The 20,671-nt window shown below is 40.7% G+C and overlaps 2 protein-coding genes across 2 annotated transcripts in view; both read left to right on the top strand.

Moving 5' to 3' along the window:
- On the top strand, positions 1-4,106 carry lgals2a (lectin, galactoside-binding, soluble, 2a). The gene is made up of 4 exons (XM_044180444.1): positions 1-127; positions 1,719-1,798; positions 2,800-2,971; positions 3,457-4,106. The coding sequence occupies exons 1-4, from the start codon at positions 119-121 to the stop codon at positions 3,601-3,603; spliced, it is 408 nt and encodes a 135-aa protein (XP_044036379.1). The 5' UTR covers positions 1-118; the 3' UTR covers positions 3,604-4,106.
- A 12,348-nt stretch (positions 4,107-16,454) lies between these two features.
- The window catches only part of cacna1ia (calcium voltage-gated channel subunit alpha1 Ia), a 150,858-nt gene continuing 146,641 nt past the window's right edge, over positions 16,455-20,671 (top strand). The window contains exon 1 of the mRNA XM_044180442.1: positions 16,455-17,463. The gene's annotated coding sequence lies outside the window, so the exon portion shown is untranslated. The remainder of the gene's footprint in view (positions 17,464-20,671) is intronic.

Below are 20,671 nucleotides of genomic sequence, written 5' to 3'. Positions count from 1 at the left end.
AATGTCACTCAGGTTGAAGGAACCTCCCACACTGTATATATTCTCCTGTGCAGTGAGGCGAGGCCCTGCAGCATTCTCATTTCTTCTCAGCTGTACTTGACTGACTACATCTGCAAAGATGGTGAAAGTAAGTAGAATTTTGACAACAATATTTTCCTCCTGCATTGCTTTTACTCTCTGTATTTTATGACTCAGATGGACGAGCAATGTCATATTTTAAATGTGGCAGCTCACTCTGCTGTATGCCATGAAACCGAACCTGCTGAACTATGCTTTAACTAAACCCGCTGCCTTTTAACTGTTTTATGGATTTCTTTGTTTGCCTTTTATGGTCAAAATATTCACCACAGAGCACACATGCACACACTGCAGCAAATGCATAAGACATAAGTCAGATGTTCATATTACTACATTCTTCCTGCAGACATGTAATTACACTGCTACAGAGATGCTTGTTTACATTTGTCCATTTCATTCCAATCATCTCAGTCTCATTATCTAGATCTGAACACAGGCAGCAATGCATTCTGGCCTCTTTGGACTCATAAACTAAGTAGATTACAACAAAGGCCCAGTATTCTGGTGTTTTGTTGGCTGCAGGGGTTTGGAAAGGGCAGCAGTGGTAGATTGTGGAGGCTGTTTTTTCATGTAATTCTTTCAGGAAATGTTTCTTGCCGTGTAAAGGTCTATTTTGTATTTATATTATGTAGATAGGATGACAGGTATTTTAGAATAAAATAATTCATTAATTCCTTTGTTTGTGGTAGATAGATGTGTTTTACCACTTGAGTGTTTCTGGTCAGTTGTTACTCTGTCAGCAAGAGGTGTAATGAATTGGCATCTCTTACACAATACAGTATGAAGATTCCTTTAGACAGGAGTGTCTGGGAGCGATGCAGAGTCACTGCCAGCTCCGACCTCAGACCAGCCCCATTCAGTGCCATGTGTTATTCACGCACTTTACAGTTGGACTCTAACATGGAAAGAATGTCGTACCCATGTCATTCTATCTCTTTACCCTCCCTTTCATTACATGGTTTGGTTGATCTTTCAGATACAGTTGTTAGGGGTTTTACTCCAGATTTATCCTCTCATGTTCCGCCAGAATCAACATACAGCAATAACAATATTAGCAGGATCAGCCTCTGAAAGGCATTGATGAAATGCAGTTTGCTATCAAGTAAAAATCACATTTGCAAAAATCTTAAGCTTTTTGCTGCTTCTACTATGAATCAGATTTTTCCAATGTCTCATAACCTTCTGCTTTAGCACACAATGTTTAACTATATTGTGAAAAATTGTGAATCCTCATCCTATTTTTTGTACTTGTTACACCTGGCAACAGTTTCCCAGATACATCATTTGACAAAGTGACAAAATATTAAACAGCAGTGAGCTATGTTTCACAACCAAATAATAGATTGCGCCATTATAATTTCCTAATTGTTCCTACCATTTTTAGCCTCTGCGTAGAAGAGAAGGCAACAGTAGGACAGGAAAGAGCTGGAAACTTTGACTATTCCGTCAATGGGAGTATAATTGAAAACACATGTTTTGTAATTTCTAAGGATGAAGAGAGGATTGGCGAGTTGGCTGAGGCCGTTGCTGGTGCTGTTTTTTGCCTGAAGCTGCAATAATTATTGGATCTAGTAAAATCCAGTAGTATTTCCACACAATAACGTACTGTATCACCAGCCTCCCTTTCTTTTTCTGCACAGGGTATGATCATAAAGAACATGTCCTTCAAGGTTGGGCAGACCCTGACTGTTATTGGAGTCCCTAAGCCCGATGCTTCAAAGTAAGTACTAATGTAAAACAACATCTTGATATTTTGAAATAAGTGCATCACAGTAAAACTGAAACAGTTAATCTCTTCTTGGTTCTTTTTGGTGTTCAGGTTATATTATCAGTAGTTTACACCTGTATTCCACAAACAAATGCCATGCCTGTCATATGGAATGCTATTCTTTTGTTCAGATAGTTGGATATTTTACTGTTGTCTTCACTTCACTAGACGATTTGTTAATTTTTAACAGGGGGGTTGGCTCAATGGGAGCACATGGCATGCTCTAAAATGAGAAAAGTAGACAGCGGAAACAGAGCTTTTAATCAAGAATGGACAGACTCTTATATGTTCAATCTTCCCACAGGCAGTTCAAAACCAGTAGGCTATGTCTCATATGTTCCGAGACTATGGCGATTATGAAAAGCGGCAATGGGAAGCACAACTACGAGACAAAGCACAAAGCAGGTTAACAAGGAGGACAGATTTTTTGTAATTTTGCTAACAAGGGGAATTGCAACCCTTGTAATTGTTTAGGAAGTAAAGTGACAAGGCTGAAACCTTGTTCCTTCAACGTGTTTTCATTAAAATTTTGGACCAAGAGTGTTTCATTCAGTCTAGTTTCTCTTGTTTTGTTACATCACAGAAGGTGGCTGAGGCTTCAAGAGTACAACTAATGAAACATGTTCTTCTGTGTTTTTGTTCCAATTCTTCTTCTTTTTTCTCTAATTTTTGTACTCACCCCATTTCCCCTGTGGAATGCAGTGACTGAACTAAACACGACGGCCATTCCTTATATAAACACTAACACAGAGATGGAGGTGGAATCTATAATCATTTACAGTCAATGACTACCTATTAACTTCCCCTCAGTAATGTGGGGATGATGAAGATGATGGTTAGCAGACCTGCTGAGGTTGTCTCAGTATTTTGTACACTTTGCATCCTCTTACCCATTTTAAATATAAGGAGCCATATTAAAACATAATAAATCTTTCTGTTACTTTGTGCCGCAGTTTTGAAGTGAATATTGGCCCAGATGAGCAGGAGATTACTTTGCATATCAACCCTCGTTTTAACGCCCACGGAGATGAGAATGTGGTGGTCTGCAACTCTTACCAGGGAGGCAACTGGTGTGAGGAGCACCGTGAGGGAAGCTTTCCTTTCCTCCAGGGAGAGGAGTTCAAGGTGAGAGGCCCTGTGTGTGCACATATTATAGCCCTGCATGTGTGTCTGCAGGCATGCAGTCTGTCCCATGTCTCTTTCTTTCTTTTAGTGACCTCTATTGGAAAATGTGTGTCACTGCACCTCTGATAACTTCACCATAATCATTTGAGCACCAATGTATGGACTCACAGAGATCTGTTAGCGCTATGAATGTTTCATTAGATAAACCCTTTTTCACGTATGATATGGTACAGCATGCTGGAGCTAATTTTAATAAAATTACCATGTTTGATTCAAGCCCAGGCCCTTTGCTGCATGTCACCCCCCCCCCCGTCTCTCTTCAGCCATCCCTATCTAATAAAGAAACAATTATCTTAGATAATCTTAAAAAAGTTTGGAGTATCCACTATTAAATATTTTGTCCGAGAATGGAGCAGAAGTCAACATCTTTGTCTGCATATTCTTCCTCTTTTTCTCTCCGTCTTTGCACACGTCCTACCATCTAGATCATCATTGAATTCACCCCTGCAGAGTTCCATGTGACTTTATCAGATGGCTCTTCAATCCACTTCCCCAATCGCATAGGTGCGGAGAAGTACTCGTTCATCAGCTTCGATGGGGATGTTCGCATCAGAAGCTTTGAGATCCAGTAAACCTCCTACCTGCCAGGAGTTATTGGATTGAAATTCAGTTTTTCTTATATAGTCCCAGCTTTTAAGTTCCTGAAAATATGTGGTATCAGTAGTGCCTTACATGCTTCTCACACAATGTATTATGCAATAATTTAGTTTGTCAACATGTGCAGATGCAATCAACCATAGACAAAAAGATAAGATACATAGAAAGTCATAATACGCGGATTTACACACAGAAAAGCATATAGTAAATATTGTAACTGCATGTCCTTCCTGCACACTTGACAAAGCTACTGACTGAAAAGCAAACCAAACATAAAGTAGTCCCAAGCCTATGTTCTCTGACTGTTATTTGCTTTGAAGTTTGCAGGGTTTAGTTGAAAAGTGCCACATAAAATGTGATAATTTGTTCTTGAAGGTGTTTTGAAATGCTGCATGCTCTCTTGTTTTCCCTCCTAGACATTCCAGAGTATAATGCTTGCCTTTACAACATGTATTAAATCATGTCCTTTGATGATAAACATGGATTTGTTGACTCCTTTAACTTGTTACACAAGCATATTATCTATCAAAAGCCACTTCCTTGCCTTGTAAAAATACTCAATTTGTGAAACAAAGACATTGGCCCACTCTGTAATTTAAAGGTCCAGTGTCAGGATTTGCAGCATGTAGCGGTGAAATTGCAGTTTGCAACCATTTGAATACCACCTCCCATTCCAAGTGTGTAGGAGAAACTACGGTGGCCGCGAAATGCGCAAAAAACTTTCTAGAGCCAATGTTTAATTTGTTCGTTCTAGGCTACTGTAGAAACATGGTGGTGCAACATGGCAACCTCCATGGAAGAGGACCCGCTCCCTCTGTAGATATAAACGGCTTGTTCTAAGGTAATGAAAACACAACGATTCTTATTTTCAGGTTATACATTATACACATTATACATACATTATACACTAATGAAAACATACTTATAAATATTAGATTCCATTTCTGCCAATAGCTAAATGTTACACACTGGACCTTTAAGTTCACTGTAGTTAAACATTCACACCAACTGGCTATGAACTGACACATGACAATTACTCATCCATCATCATAAGAAAAATATATTGAAACAACATCCCACCTCCTTGCAACAGCGGCACTCTTCATCACTATAAAGAAGGTTGTCTTTTGACTAGCAGGTGATCCCAGGGAACAAGACATGAATCCTCAAGCAATTAATCCAATTTCAACAGGTGGCTGGGAAACTTCAATCATTCAGCAAGGCTTAATCTTAGTTCCCTTTCTTGCTCTGTAAATAGTTTCTGTTTTGTGTTACTCACACAAGTCAAATAAATAAGTAAAGAAATTAACACATAATTAGCCATGTTAGCCAGTAGATGTCGCCATTGCAGTATTAATGCAATTTACTCGAGTCTTGAGGATGGTGGGATAAAATGTTTCAGGTCACACATTGCTTACACAATTTAAGTGACTTTGGATCTATGTCAGTGAATTACGATCTCTGTGAAATTCCCATTTAAAGTGATTGTGTCCACATGGTTATACAGAAGTTGTGTGTGTTTTTTCAGCTGGGGTCTGAACTTGATTAAACCTAATTTATCCATTATGTGGTGGCAGAGAAATAATACAACAATAATCAAGGGAACTGAAAGACTTCCTGTGATCAAAAATTGAATTGTGCAAAAGATGGTACAACTCAAAACTGTGAAGAAGATAGTGAGGTCATGTCTTAAACAAAAATCATCTGACAGCTCTATTGATCTCTTGCTGACCAGCATAATGTGTTCTACATGTGTGGAATGGCACACAGGTGGGAATGAAAATCAGAACAAGACATAAATCTCTGCAGCAGTTCCAACCAGACACCATTTTTTATGTGTGTGTTTGAGACTCGTGAGTATTATTATAATCTAATCTGATGTAACAGAAGGCAATATGTGTGAGGCTGAGGAGAGATGGGTGGAGAAGAGGAAGTGAAGAACAGAGCTTATGTGTGAGAACAGGTTCCCATGCTCTGATCCTTCAAGAAAAAGGCTGATGTGGAATCATGTCAGATGACCGTTCCATGCCTTTGTTTGTCAGGATTCATTAACAGCTGTGCAACATGAGTGTGTGTGTCTATGGTTTTTATGCATCAGCCTGACATGGTTTCTCCAAGACATACAGGTGCATGTATGTACTGTAGATGTGTGTGTGTGTGTGTGTGTGTGTGTGTGTGTGTGTGTGTGTGTGGTAATCAGTGCTCTGAAGCTCTTGCCAGTGTCAAAGGTGCTCTCTCTGGGGGAGGAGAAGGAGCAGATTTGGTTGCCATGATGACCGCAATTCAGCCCCTCTGCTCTGCTCTTTTTCCATTCTCCACTCCAAGTATCTCTTTCTGTCTCACTCATGCTCTTTTTCTTTCTCTTCCTTTCTCTGCCGAGTTATCTCTCTTATTCTCCCTCTCTCAGTCACTCCTCAGCCGTGACCTATCCCTCTTCCCCCTCTCTTAATTGGAAATAACTCATTTTAACACTTCCCCTCTTCATTATTTTGTGGCAGACAAGATCAATATCCAGGACTGTGTTGTTAGTGTACCAGTGTGTTTGTGTTTGTTCTGCATCCACTTAAGTAATTTGAGCAAGGCTTGAGACTCACATCCACCCCTGACTACTTTTGTTCACTTTTACGCATACATTTGGTAAAACAAATAGTATAAGGTGGTGTGTGTGAACCTGATTGACCAGTACATGTCAAAAGTGGCGAGAGACACAAACCTGTGTACCACTGTGTGTGTTGCTTCACTCACTAATCCATAATCTCCTTTCTTACAAAACACTGTGATGATTGTGTAAAGGACAACCCTCCAGCCCTTCCACACACATCCAATCAATCATGTTAGGGCTTTTGATTACCACATTCAAATCACCTTGCTCATGGTAGGCCCTGGAGGAACACACACACACACACACACACACACTCATATATGGAAATGTGTGTGATTTCAGCAGGCAGACAGCAGACATATGCTGTGTTGTCAGTTCTCGAAATCTATTTCATATGATGAGTATTGCGGATGTTTAACACATCCCTATGTCTCCTTCACCTGTGCTATGTCACTTATTCAGTGTGTGTGAGTAAATGTGCTGAAATGTGTGGAATGGAATGATTCACCTCAGCTTACATAAAACCTTTGTCTATATTTAGCGCCAGCATGACTCCAGATTTCTGCACCAAAGCTATCAGCCACACATTGAGATGTGCGTGGGCCCGCCCTGAGCTGACTGCGGTCCTGGATTCATCTTCTGCATGCCTGCCTCACCTCAGGCTTTATTTTATTCTTAGTAACATGATAATACATAAACTCAGAGAACCTGTTGGGTTACAGCATCATGATAGTGTTACCTTGGGGAGTAAATAAAGATTATAGTTTATTTATTTGTACAGAAACCATAAAATAAAAACAAAGATATAAAACATAACAGCTGTGCAGAAGAAGACAGAATCCCAAGTGGACTTGTAAGAGTTTTCCCCAAAGAGCACTGAAAATCAGAGGGACACAAAACACTCCAGACACCAAATGTTGATTTATAAAGATAAGAATGAGTAGTGTGTTGGAAGACTGCATTGGGCAACATACAGTTCAATGAAGAGAGGTTGGAAATGTGGATGCTCAACAACCATATAAATAATTATATAAGACAGTAATATAACATTAACAACAAGCCATTTGAACAAACACATACATTTAGTGGGTAATCTCAAACAATTTTGTAGTTCTCTGCAAACTAGCTGAATGCTTGTACAGAACTGTAAAACTGGCCAGGATACTCTACAGTAGAATGAAAGAGATTCTGTCAGAAACCAAACTGGTGTTTCTATAAATTGTCATAATTTTTCTAATGTTTAAACATTATTTTATATACTACTTTTTCATATTTCTTTTTCACTGCCTCACTTTACTGTGGATGTGAATGTGTTGTCATGTTCAGAATATGATGTTTAATAATATTAGTGTTTGATAAACACTTATCAAAGCTCCTTGATTTTCTGTTCAGGATCAAAATGCTGAGTGTCTCATGGAGAAGAAATTTTGCAGTTCTTCATCTGCAATCTGATATTCAAAATGGTGGCTGATAAAACCTTAGCTGAGCTGTGACCCTGAAACGCTGCTTGATTGTCAGAGGAGTACCATATCAGATGTCTATATATAAATATCTATCAGACTGAGAGAGATCTATTGTCTACGTGTCTCCATCTGGTGACATTAAAGGGCATTACTGGAATCCAATAGTGGATTGCTCTTGCAATTTACATTAAAATTATGTTCCTTAAGTTTTGTGCCAGTGTGAACATACAAAAAAATGCTTGTTTGTGTTCAATTGCTGTATTATATAATAGCATTGCTGCTGTATTTTCTTCTGTATTTGTGAGGAATACAATGTACCAGTCAATCCGCAAAGGTGGAAGCCCAAGGGAACTTTCCCATTTGTCGTGTGCAAATCGCAGAATAGCCCTGACAGCTTGGAGAGTACACTGTCATTGACCTGCCCTACAGTGACAGAGTGTGTGTGTGTGTGTGTGTGTGTGTGTGTGTGTGTGTGTATGTGCAGACATGTGTATGCACAGCAGCACAAGTGACCTTTAACAGAGAGTATGCCCTTTCAAACACTAAGTATCAGTCCTTAGCTGCACTGCACATATCTAGATTATATTTGAAGGCTAATGCTATCACACCTGCTCTTACAGCCTGCAGAAACAGCTGAGTCAAATGGTGAGGCAGATGGAGCACTTTTTTCAATTGTTGGCTGCTTTTACAACATCGCTAAACATGTAAAACGTGTATCTCATTTTATTTAGGGGATTTAAGTAAAGCAATGAATGTGCAATCTCTGTGTCTGAGTGTATAAATGCATATCTACTGTATACTATGTGTTTGTGTGGGTGTGTTTGTATGTGACAGAGGCAGAGAGAGAGAGAGAGACTGTGCTCCTATGATGCAGAGTTCATCGCCTATAACCTCCAACCAGATTTGTAATGCACCTCACACACATTGTGTCAAAGTTACTCACCTTGTTTACTTGCGTTGTCTCCTGGGCTGGAATGATGCTCATCACCACAGTAATACTAACAGACATGACTGGTTGGTGTGATTTCGGTGACTTTTAAATACCAGTCTAAAGCATACAAACATCAGGACCACTGGTTTGATGCTACTGGCTAAATTGACCTCCAGTATCTGAAAACTGATCTGTATGACCTGGTGATAAATTCTAACATTTCAAACTCTTTTGACATTGTAATGTGAAGATGAATGTTTGCTCTTGCTCTAGCATGGTATGCACAGGGCTCTGCACTCTGCTGTATTCCCACAATACATCAAACCTTCAGGGTTTATGGCAGGAAGCACTGGCCTGGCTGCTCAGCCAAATCACAGCAGGATTATACTGTAAATGCAGTTATAGACTTGTATGCTTTACTGAATGTGCATTTGTTCTTACACCACTGATAATTAACTTTTCTTCAGTTAATGTACCGGTTTCCCTTAGAGTTTTCTGCCAACGTAAACTGCTAATGCCTCAGAAACATTCACTTGTTTTACAAAGTCACTTCGGATAAACGTGCTTGCTGAATGGTCAAGTTTTAAATTTAATTTGGGCCAGAGACTGCAAAATACAAATAATGGTTTTGTAAGTCAAGCCTCCATTACAATGCAATGATCTATTTTTATGTGCGATCCAATGAGAACATAAATTTACCTCTAGCAAACACGTAATGAGTCACATTCAGGCCATGCCTTCATAATTTAAATGCCAAGTCCACCCTAAAACAAAATCTGCATTTAATGTCTCCATAAACTTGGACAGCACAGTCACGATGCTACAATATTTTGAATCTGACCACCTCTTGATTACCAGTTAATTAAACCTCTAATCTATTATAAGGTCCATCAGGCATCCATTGATGTTGAACAGAGAGTCACACAGAGTGCTTATTTCATGATGTTACTCACATTTCCAAATCTTCTGGGAATTTTGATGTACCCTTGACATCAAGTAAATTATGGGCTAAATTGTGGGAGTTCTATGATTCATATTTGAAATGTGTCTGCGAGAACAAACAATATACTCCTCATCCAGGGAAAACAGGTTCTCCTCATTCTAACACTTCAGGAATAAAAGAAGATGCTTCATAAACTTTTTGTCTTCAGACTCTGTCAGAGCAGAGCTGTCAAATGAAACATTGTTCTAAATGACAAAACGGAGCTGACAAGAAACACATTGTGATTGTGGGTGTGTGTCAGTGATAAAATAAGCATAAGGAGCCATAAGCTCCACTGTGGTGTTAATCCAGATAGCATCCTTGTTAGTTTGCTTACTGTTGACTGGGAAAGAATTCCAAACAGAATGTTCTTTGACGTCCTCTTCCCCATCTGTCTGTTTGGTCTGAGGTTGGCTTGCTTTGTCAAGCAGCTTGCGTACACATGTCTTCCTTATTGTGTCCCAGTTGCTTTTATTTCTAAGTCACTTCCATCCTCCTGTATTACAATGAGCTACATTCACTATGTGCTGCTGTATGAGTGTGATGGTCTCCTGTGTTCCTGTGAAACATGCTGTGAGAAGATCTTTTGAATTTTCCTTTGAGTAAGTGAGGAAATTGAGGTTCTACTATTTTATCAAAGTACGATCATCTAAATGAATCAGTGTTTTCTTCATGCTCAGATCACATGTTCAGTCTCCTCTCTGGGTAGCCATGTGTTTTGTTTTTTATATCCTCCTGTTTCAATAGTTTGTGGTCACTGAGTCTATTTTTGGTCAGGACCTGTCTTTGTGGTTTACTTCTGACAGAATGGACATACACAGCTAACTGATAATCTTTTTTTTAAGTCCAGGTAGCAGTGACGACTGTGTTGTATTTTTGTATGTTCCAGATTTTCTTTCCACAAAATTCTTCTCTGTTCACCACTCTTCTCCCTCCACCATGCCTTCCTTACCTGATCCCCCCATCTCCTCAGCTCCTTCACACCCCTCTCTGAACTCATTTCTTCCTTTATCCGCTCTGTTGCCTCTCGCCACCACCTTTCTCTCCCTCACCCTCCATCTACCGGCGTCTCTGTAGAAATGTTCCTCATAATCTCTCCTTTTTTCTTCAGGTTTACTCACACTCGTCCCCTCAGGCAGGGTGAGTCAGGTGTGACCACATCTCTGGTTCCAAGAACTGCCTGGGTTAAACATCACATACACACCAGCACACACACACACAAACAAACTCCAATCTCTACACCGTATAGGACACATTCCCCAGGTTTCTCATTCAGATATGGGTTTTCATATCTACCTGGCTCACGCTCCCACACCAGCCGTGCTGTGGTCACCTTCCTATTGCAGTCCAGTGTGTGTGTGTATACACATGCATGTGAGTGTGTGTGCTTGTGCATGTGTGTCTGTGTGTGAGGCATTTTCAGATCTCTGCACTGTTCAAATGATATGCACGCTGTCAATTTGAATCAGTGCGTCATGGAGCACCATACACCCACACAGTGAGTGTGGACGTATAATGTCGAGGCATCAAAACACGCACACATTTGCTCATGTGCACAGTGTTACTTGGAAACATACCATGTAAAACAATACTGTGTATGTTTGTGAGTGTGAATGTATCCATGCATTAGTATCTTATAGTGTGTGCCTTCCAATTTAGCCTCATGTTTAAGCAACCAAAGATATTTGGAATACATACATGAACAATTCAAGGCAAATTTTGTATATATTGTTATGCAGATGCTGTGGCAATCAATCTGAGTGTGCCACTGGTTCATGTTTTACAGGTGGGTGCAGATACAGTAGAGCTCTCTCCATCCTTCCTTATTTCTATCTCCCCCTGTCCTCATCCCTTTATTTCTTTTTTTCATCCCTTGACCAAATGCACCCCCTCACTCTCCCACCTTTTCCCGCCTCCATCCTCAAACCACAGTGGCCTTCGCTGTGCTCCACTTGCTACTTTTCTTGCATGTCTCTCTGAATGTTTGGATCGATAAGAGCCAGCTGCGTAATAGAATTAGGCTCTAATGGAAAGTACAAACTAGCTTTCTATTTACTAAATCCCTCCAGGGGGCTTCTGGGTAGGTAAAGAGCAGACTGTGAAATGAGAATGCAGTCGAAGACATATGTGCAAGATTTTCATGTATATGTTTGTGTGTGTGTGTGTGTGTGTGTGTGTGTGTGTGTGTGTGTGTGTGTGTGTGTGTGTGAGGGCAAGGGAGATACTGTAAAGAGACTTGAAATGAAGTCAAATTGGTTTAAATTCTTCAGCTGCTGTCTCACCGTCAAGTGATGAGTGCGGCTGAGGACAGCAGCAGTGAGAGAGTTCTCTTCTTCGAGCATGTGTATAAATATGTGTTTGCAAACATCTCAAGTGTGTTCAAAGAATGTTTTGGTTTTAGAATATTTCCTATCTATAAAGACATCAGGGGGTTTCCAGTAAAAGGCCAGTCTAGAAGCACAAATAGCAATACATTCATGTGTAGTAACAGAAACAGTTACAGGCATGTTAATTCAACAGTTTGTTCAATAAACACAAGTACAAGTATCGATAAAGATCTAAAGATATGTCATGTTGGTATAATATTGAAATTAATCACAACATATTGTCACACATTTTCACAAATCACTGTTCATGGCAGCTGTCCATGCTTAAACAACACTCAAAAAGATTATAAAGTTATATTCACAGCAGTTGAAACCTGACAGGAAACAATTAAAATGATGCAATTAGAAATATTGTTTAGTTTTGTATGATTTTTGTTTGAAACAAAAATGCTTGCTGCCAAAACACAAAGCTAACAGCACACAGCTAAACAAACAATCCATCAGTCCACTGGGCAAAACATCACAGTTGGGGTTTAGTGGAAGCAGAGTTGTTGTGTGAATTGCTTTTATTGTTTCAGTGTTTAGATCTGGCCACCCATGTGAACATTTTAAAATGATGAAATGACTGTTTCTATGAGTTTTCTTTGACTTTATTGTTACTTTTTCCTTGCTATCTAAAATTGCATATCACCTCTTGGTGCTTCAACTTCTTTTTGTACTCCTCTCTGATTCTCCCCTCTTCTTTAATCTTTACTCCTCTCGTCACCCCTTAGAGCCACCTTTTCCTTAATTCTGTACTTGTACCTGTCATCAACCCCTTCTCTCTCTCTTCTTACATTTCTGTGGCATTGAAAGATAGAATAACATGACCCTTTTGGAAGTATGCCTCAGCCTGGCCTAGACATGACTGATGTGAAACACGCTTGCACACATAGACATTCGGGGGATAATCCACTCAAAGGTGAACACATGTCCAGTCAACTGGGACTCTGAATGTTTCATAAGAACACAGGGGGCCACAGTTCAGGTTTCAGTTTTGTAGATGTGTGTGTGTGTGTGTGTGTGTGTGTGTGTGTGCAGAGAGAGGCAAGAACTGGCAAGGAAGGTTTATGGCACACAAGGAAAATTCTTTACATATATTACATTATAGAGGAGAATCATCACAGTTTAAACAAATGTTTCATGTCACACGATATACAGATGAATGTAGTTTACATGCTAACAACTAACAAGTCATCAAACTGAATTCCTGTGTGTGCGTCTCTCTCTGTATGTGCATGACTGCCTTTGCATATGCATATGTAAGTTTGACACACAGACACACACCAACAAGCTACTTGCATGTATGCGCACAGGTGAGTATTAAAGTGTGTATGTGTTCTCATGTCAGTGTGGCTACCTGCACGGTGACAGTCGTTTTTTTTTAAACAGAGTTTAGATAGTGAGTGTGTGGTTTGAGCCTGTGGCACTAATCACTTTCCTCCAGATCCCTCCATGCTACAGGTACCTCCAGGACTCCCACTTATCTCTACCCAGAGAGGGTGAGAACACACACTTTCACACATAGACACAATCACTAACACACACACACACACACACTCATGCACGCACACTTTTAGCCTATCTCTTCCCAGCAGCCCTGGAGGCTGTATGCAACTGGCATCTCTGTGGAAACCAACCTTATTCAACGTGGTCATCCAAACTGACAAAACTGATTTGATCAAAGTTTCACATGACTTTTCAGGCATGTTTGGTTTGTCCTACCAGACTCTAAAAACAGTGTCACACAGAACATTTTAATATTACCACAAAGCAAACAACCTGCACTGTAATAGTACCGTACTGGAGGCGGACATCTGACTTTTTGGATTCGAAGCCAATGGGCTTCAATGAGGTGTTTAAGTGAGTCTGAAACACTTTACATTAAACCTAAGCAGTTGTACATGATGGCTGGCAAAGAACTGTTACCTCAATTCTGATTAGAATACCATACACTTTGTCAGGTGCATTTTGATGCCAAAAAGCCAGAAAAGGTCTACACTATCTCTCAGTAAGTGTCAGTGGTGGGAGTGTTTTGTCCTGGGTGAGTAAATGTTTTCATTTTGGCATCACTCTTCTGCAAAACTGGGTGCCATATTTGTGTAATAAACATGCAGATTGTGGAAAAACTATGCTCCTCAATTCTGCTATCACTATAAAATTAATCTGATTTTTACTTTCATTGGTTGTAGTAAAAACCATGCACTAATGTTTTTGTTCTGAATAAAAAGACCACATGACTCATGACGTGACCTGATGTGACGGGATATGATGTGACATTAGGTGACATGATGTGCCATAATGTGATGCAATGCAACATGATGGTGACATACTTACATCACACATTGTTTCCAGACATTCCCACACTGTTTGGTAACTAATGCAACCTAATGAGTGTTGGTACACTGTCACGCCAAAGTGGCTCTTGCCAAAAAGGCTCCCTCAATTATAACAGCAGTAACATCAAGTCAGTGTCATTATCCATTGTTAATAATATCTGAATATAGAAAAAGACAAGTTTGGTTGCTTATTCTTGATCTTTAATACACACAGAGTACGTAGCTTTGTTTCTTTGCTCTGCCTGCTAATTGCCTGACCCACGCAAGTGCCAACCCAGACAAAACCTACAGTCAGCAAATATCCCCCCTCAGTTCCAACTGTGCTCCCTAAACCTCAATTATTCACAACTTATGAATAACGCACTTTACCTCAAGCTGGCAAGTGGGGGTATTTTTTGCACATGGCGCCTTGAATAAGTCATAACCTCACAATGGCAAAACATACAATTTTCATGCCTCTGGCCTTTTTCTTGTGTGGGTTATGAAAGTGCCATAATAAGTATTTTGCTGTCAATACATGTAGAGAGTGTCTAAAACTAACCCGCATGCTTAAGCTTCAAAGCGACTTGCTTGCTGCTTTCAGTGTGACTGACCTGGCATGTGAAGGAATGTAGTCATGTTTAATTGATCTGAAACCTCTGCAGCCTCACTCTTTATATTCTAAGGATCAGCGTTATTTCTAATATTCAACAAACAATAAAAGACATTTTTAGAGCACTTACATTGTTAGTCCCGCATGAGTGTGTGTGTGTATCTGCTCAACACTGTGACAAGGCATCAGACCTCCATCATCAATCTGTTGCTATGACCTTCTCACTACAGTTAGAAAAATGAATAACCATCAAATTAGCTGCTGCAGGTCTTTTTAATTATTGTACATATTATTTTATGCAGTATTTGATAGGTGACATAAAATAGAAGAGATTTGTCTCTCCCCCTCAGTCAAACGGAGGAAGATATAATCTTCTAGTGCCCACTAATGAGAATCACTGAGAATTTTTTGGACTGATTGACACTTGTCATTTGGTAAAGATGGTAAAACCCATGCCAGGAAGTATCTCAAGAGTTCGGGAGAGAGTTGATCAAGTGCTCTGACCCCTCCGAAAGGCAGACAAATGGAGGGAACAAGAGAGTAATGGCCTGCATTAATGTGAGTCTTTCCAAACGAGAAGTTTTCAGCAAGCTGGACACTGCAGGAAAGGGACTGCTCGCTTGTTAGCTGTCCATAGTGCTGAAAGAATAAAAAAATACGGGATTAAGGAATAAGAGTTTCTTTACAGTGTGTGTGTGTGTCTGTGTGTGTGTGTTTGCGCGCGCGCGTGTGTCTATGACTTCCAAATAAGATTTTCCTTCCCAGTGTTGACTCGACTTTCTGCTGCTGCTGCTAATACAATATGTTATCACATGCCAAGGTATCGCCACTCGGTTGCCAATGATCCGCAGTGCACTTCGTCCAGTGCAACCCGCCCCCCCGCGCCGCCCCGTGGTGTTTGAGTCGAAGTTGTTCATGCGTGAGTCTTTCGCGTTCACGCTGAGATGGTGCGTTCGCTTGTCCGATCTCATTAAGGCATGAAACGCTCAACCAGATTATCCACCGCTGTGTGCGTGTCTGGGCTATTTGTGTGTGTGTGTGTGTGTGTGTGTGTGTGTGCGTGCTTATGCTGCGTTACTCCCGTGTCTCGAATAAAAATGCTGGTGTCAACTGGTTATAAGGGTATAAGCATGCCTCATCACATATTCAATCCGCCATACACCATTTTCCCACAGATTGCCATCCCCGCACGCCAAAAACACACGCATACACGCACACTCACACTCACACAGAGAGACGCGGAGTCCAGGTCCTCTTCATCTCTTTTCTCATAGTGTAACACTCAATTCAATTCAGTTCAATTAGATTTCACTTCAATTAGATTCAATTCAATTTAGGGAGCGATTTACTGCTGTAACACAAGCACTTTCAAGATGGGGACTAAATAAATCAGAGTTCTCTATATAATCAGTCGCATGCCCCCCAATCAGTATTGTGTTACTCTTCATTCAGGAGCCTATTGTTGCCCATTTCCCTAAATATGATTCTCTCTCTCTCGCTCTCTCTCTCACGCTCTCGCTCTCTCTCTCTTACAGAACTCTTCGCTGAGAATTCAACCACAAGACAAGGTTTTGACGCGCCGGAGACAAATTAATAAACCCATGGAGCGTGGGAATAATTAGAAAAGATCCACTTTTTCTGAGCATCTGATCGTTCTAAGTGGGAGGACGTTTTTAGACATTTGTTTTATTACCCATACATTTGTCCGAAGCGATTCTCGAGTGAACCTTCGTGAAATATTTTGGCTGTATGAAGAGGCTGGCTTGACAGAGGCGCCCCTACATCGCTTATTCCACCGGGAGGAGGACTCGGCGCATGATGAAGTGAAGCCTATACTCTCGTAGAAAATGTTGTATTTGAGCCAGCAGGTGATTAACTGTTGCAATTGGGTTTGAAAACAGGCACGCCTTTTGGATACAACGTTGGGGAATAACAGGTTGAGCTCTGAAATTGGCGTGGGAATGGTCAGAGAAGAGGTGAAATGTTTTTCGTGCCAATTTTTGTGGGAAATGAAAAAAAGAAGATAGATACGTTGTGAAGACATGATAGGTCGGACAAATATTTTTCTCCTGATTCGTAGGATTTTTTTGCAGTGTGCTCAGTCAACGTGACCGTGGTTAAAAAAAGTGTTCCCAAATTCCTTAGCGCGTACAGCTTAAAGTGGAACTCAAAATATTGAGTATCTTTGACATTTACTGGCTCGAAATGGTCGTTTAGGAGCCCCTAAATAAAACTTGGCGGGTTAAAAAAAAACACTGTGAGAATTGCCGTTTGATTTTCTTCTTGGCTTTCTGGAAATGTGAGTCCAGTGGAGACCAGTGCGCACCACACAGAGTCGCCAAGGCTGCAACGCACAACCCAGTTTCCGTCGGGGAACCGCAGCATCGCAACGACGTTCTCGCTTTTTCTCGGCGAAATGCCTCCGTGTCCACCGATTCCATAAATGGCCAGTGGATACTGATTCTCCATGGTGTTCACCGGCCAGGTGTCTCAGAGAAGGCGAAACCTCGGCTGTTTGGTTCAGTAAATCCTGGACACACCTTTTTTAATGTCAGTCAAGGTAAGTTCGGCCTATTTTCACTCTCAAGTCTTTATCGCATGTTGTTGTATTTACTTGGGTTCTTCTGGGCCCTGTGGTTAGTTTTTAAGAAAAGCTGTAAGAAAGCGCACCGAGGAGGCAGAGGTGTTGCTGGTTTATTAGACCTGTAGCCCCACTGAACCCACAAGTGTCGTTTTTACCTTCAGATGTCTGCAAAGAGAGTGAAATGTTTTTAAAAACAAGAAAATAACTCGCTGAAAATTACAATACCTTTTATAGGACTAGCCTTAAAAAAATAAAAATGGGAATGTTGAATGGATATCCATCGCAGTTACGTTATTTATTTTTAGAACTAAAACAATATCAAATTGACTCGATGTAATCAGGATTGTGATTCATTCAGTTACCTTTCTTCTTCATAACAGCACATTTCCCCATTCTGGTTTAGTTTGCAAACCAACAGAAATTACAGTAAAATATGTTACGCCCTCAAATTGTCGACGCTGTCCATGGTGCTGAACAGTATTCTGTCACATGCACTGATGCACACAAAGTTGGTGAGGGCCTCCTGTATTGTGTCTTGTGGACAAATTAAGAAGAATTGCACTTCCTGATGCAGCCAAGAATCAGCACTAACGAAATGTAACGTTAGAGACCCCACCTTTTTATCTTTTCTATTTTCCAAAACTAAAAAAGAAAATGTGCCTAGTTAAGACAGTGGTGTGGTGCAAACATCTGATCAGACAGACCATGATCTCACTGGAGTGACCGCCCCCTCACTCCTCTCCTCCTCCTCTTGTTGATGGAGAAATTTGCTGCCATATAAACCTCATTAGTGTGTCTTGCACCAAATGTAGACCGAACTCGCTGTTGTAGAGCCAACTACCGGATAATGCTTCAACATCATTTTATTTATTTATTTCATCCAAGCACAATCACTTAAGGGTAAAGGGACATTTGTTATCATGTATTTATCGTCTGGGCAGATTGACTTTGACTCCTGCACTCTCTACCAGTGGTTGCTTGTAATTTTTCTAGAAATGTAAGCTCACTCTCCTGCTGCACCCACTGTAAGTGACTCTGCATAAAACTGCCATCTTTAAGTCTACAGTGTAATATAATTGGATTGCACTAACACACACTGGCCCTGTATTGCTCCCATTTGAAGAGGAATAGACCTCCAATCTGCAGTCCCAAAATGAATCTTTTTGTCCATGCTGGTAATAGCAGAATTCCTGCTAATGCTGAGGTTGCCCTTAAAGCCTTACAGTAATGAAATACCTTGGAGCTGCACAATGAGGCAAATGGCAAATTGTTTTAAGTGATCTCTGATCCCTTTAAGTGACCCTTTGAACAAAGCATCAGTAAGCTTGATAATTTATATCTGCCCCCCTCCCTTCCCTTCTATTGATATTAGTGTCTAACCTCAGGATCCTGTTTAAATGTTGTTTGATGCTATTATTAAACGCACTGTTAAGTGTCAGGGTTACATAGAGCATTTCTGTCCAACATTCAAGTGTTGCTAAATGCATAAAAAGACCCAATCAAGATAGTTTTAATCTCTTACGTTGAATCAAAACTGCACATTACTGGGATCAGTGACCCCAGTGATGATCAAATGTCTTTGATAATGTCAGTGCTCTATATGCACTGAGTTACACAGGATAGGATGTTCAGTACCTGGTGTCCTTGAGTCTTTCTTGCCTGCTATAGTAGGGTCAGGATCTTTGGCAACCACAGACAGGAAGTTAACAAATTCTGTGCTGCTGTTAAAAGAGCAAACAATGCAGGGAGCAATGCAAAAATCCTCAGAATAAATAACGCAACGGAGGAACAACGCATGATGGTGACATGTCTTTTATAGAGCAGGTTTATAGAGCAGGTCAAGGTGCTTTTGCAGTTTAGTAATTCCCTAGAAACTCACATATACTTTGTTGCACACATGCCCAGACACACACAAACCGACACCAGGTCTGGCCTATGTGAGTATTGTGGTTCACCATAGGGGGGCAGAGAGAGGGCATTTATAGTTCTTTTGTATCAGAAGCTCACAATGAACTGAAAGTAACAGGGGGTGGCACAAATAGAGAGAAAGGGTATGTGTGTATAGAAAATCAGATGGAACAATAAGCAGAAGAGAGAAAGAGTCAGAGATGGGGGAAAAAAGAAAGTGAGAAAAGACAAGGGGACGATCTGGAGGGACAAAGACGAGAAAGACTAAAAAGCGAAGTGAAAAGATGAGGATGAGAAGGTACAGGTGGTGTAAAGATCAAGGGAGATGTTAGGGGAGACAGAGAGAGAGGGAAGGGATGAAAATGACAAAGGGCTGGAGGGAGCACAGAGAGAGGGACAGCGAGTGGAATGGGAGTGGGTCTGCAGTCATTATTCAGTTAGGTGAAACGATCGTTTATGCTTGACAACTGTCTGGTGAGGGCAGCCACATACTGCGCTTTGAGAGCCTCCTGTGAAGGCCAGAGCAAGAGAGAGAGAGTGACGGACAGACCGAGGGAAGGAGGGAGGGAGGAAGAGAGAGGGAGTGGAGAAGAGGTTTGGTAGCTGTGACTGTCGATATTCTATGATGGCGAACAAAGAAAGAGGGAATGTGATGGGTGGAGGGCCAAACACCAGCAGAGAGAGCAAGACACAAAAAAGAGAAGCAAAAATTGCAAGAAAAAAGTGTCTGAAAGCAAAAATGACAGGGTTAAAACTGATTAGTTAACAGATCTGCGGCTTGTCTGACATTATGCAGCTCAATCACGAAAAAGTTCAAGAGTTTTCAGCTTATCTTTCATTTCATTGATATTCTTGGAATGTATTAGCACCTGTCCTGGAAAAACAAAGCACAAGTAATAGTTTGAAACAATATTCAGAAGCTTTTCATTGGTCTGCTTGAAGTATGAGTATTATAAATCAGGTGGTCTTGACTTCAGACCTACCCCTCTCTTTCTCTGTGTGTCTCTCTCTCTTCTGTGAGTCACTGTGAATGCTACCGGCAGGTTGACTCATGTACACTCACCCACAGGCCCTGCTATTGTTTCATACTGAACGTGATTGTGACCAAAGGTGTGTGTGTGTGTGTGACCATAGGGGTGTTTGTGTATCTGTAGCGACAGATTGCATGCAAAGAAATAGGAAATATGGGAGATCAAAGAAAAGGACACGGGAGTCAACAAAATAGTATGGACACCTCACGAAGAACAGTCTGTTTTAGAACAGACTAAAAATTGTG

This window comes from Siniperca chuatsi, linkage group LG21, assembly GCF_020085105.1.
Source record: "Siniperca chuatsi isolate FFG_IHB_CAS linkage group LG21, ASM2008510v1, whole genome shotgun sequence".
Lineage (NCBI taxonomy): Eukaryota > Metazoa > Chordata > Actinopteri > Centrarchiformes > Sinipercidae > Siniperca > Siniperca chuatsi.
The sequence above is the reverse complement of the archived record's forward strand: the minus strand, read 5'-3'. Positions and strand labels throughout refer to the sequence as shown.

Bases quoted from the DNA above. Each gene is read 5' to 3' on its own strand.
- lgals2a (XM_044180444.1), top strand. The intron at 1,799-2,799 runs GTAAGTACTAAT...TTTGTGCCGCAG, and splicing joins CCTAAGCCCGATGCTTCAAA to TTTTGAAGTGAATATTGGCC. The intron at 2,972-3,456 runs GTGAGAGGCCCT...CCTACCATCTAG, and splicing joins TCCAGGGAGAGGAGTTCAAG to ATCATCATTGAATTCACCCC.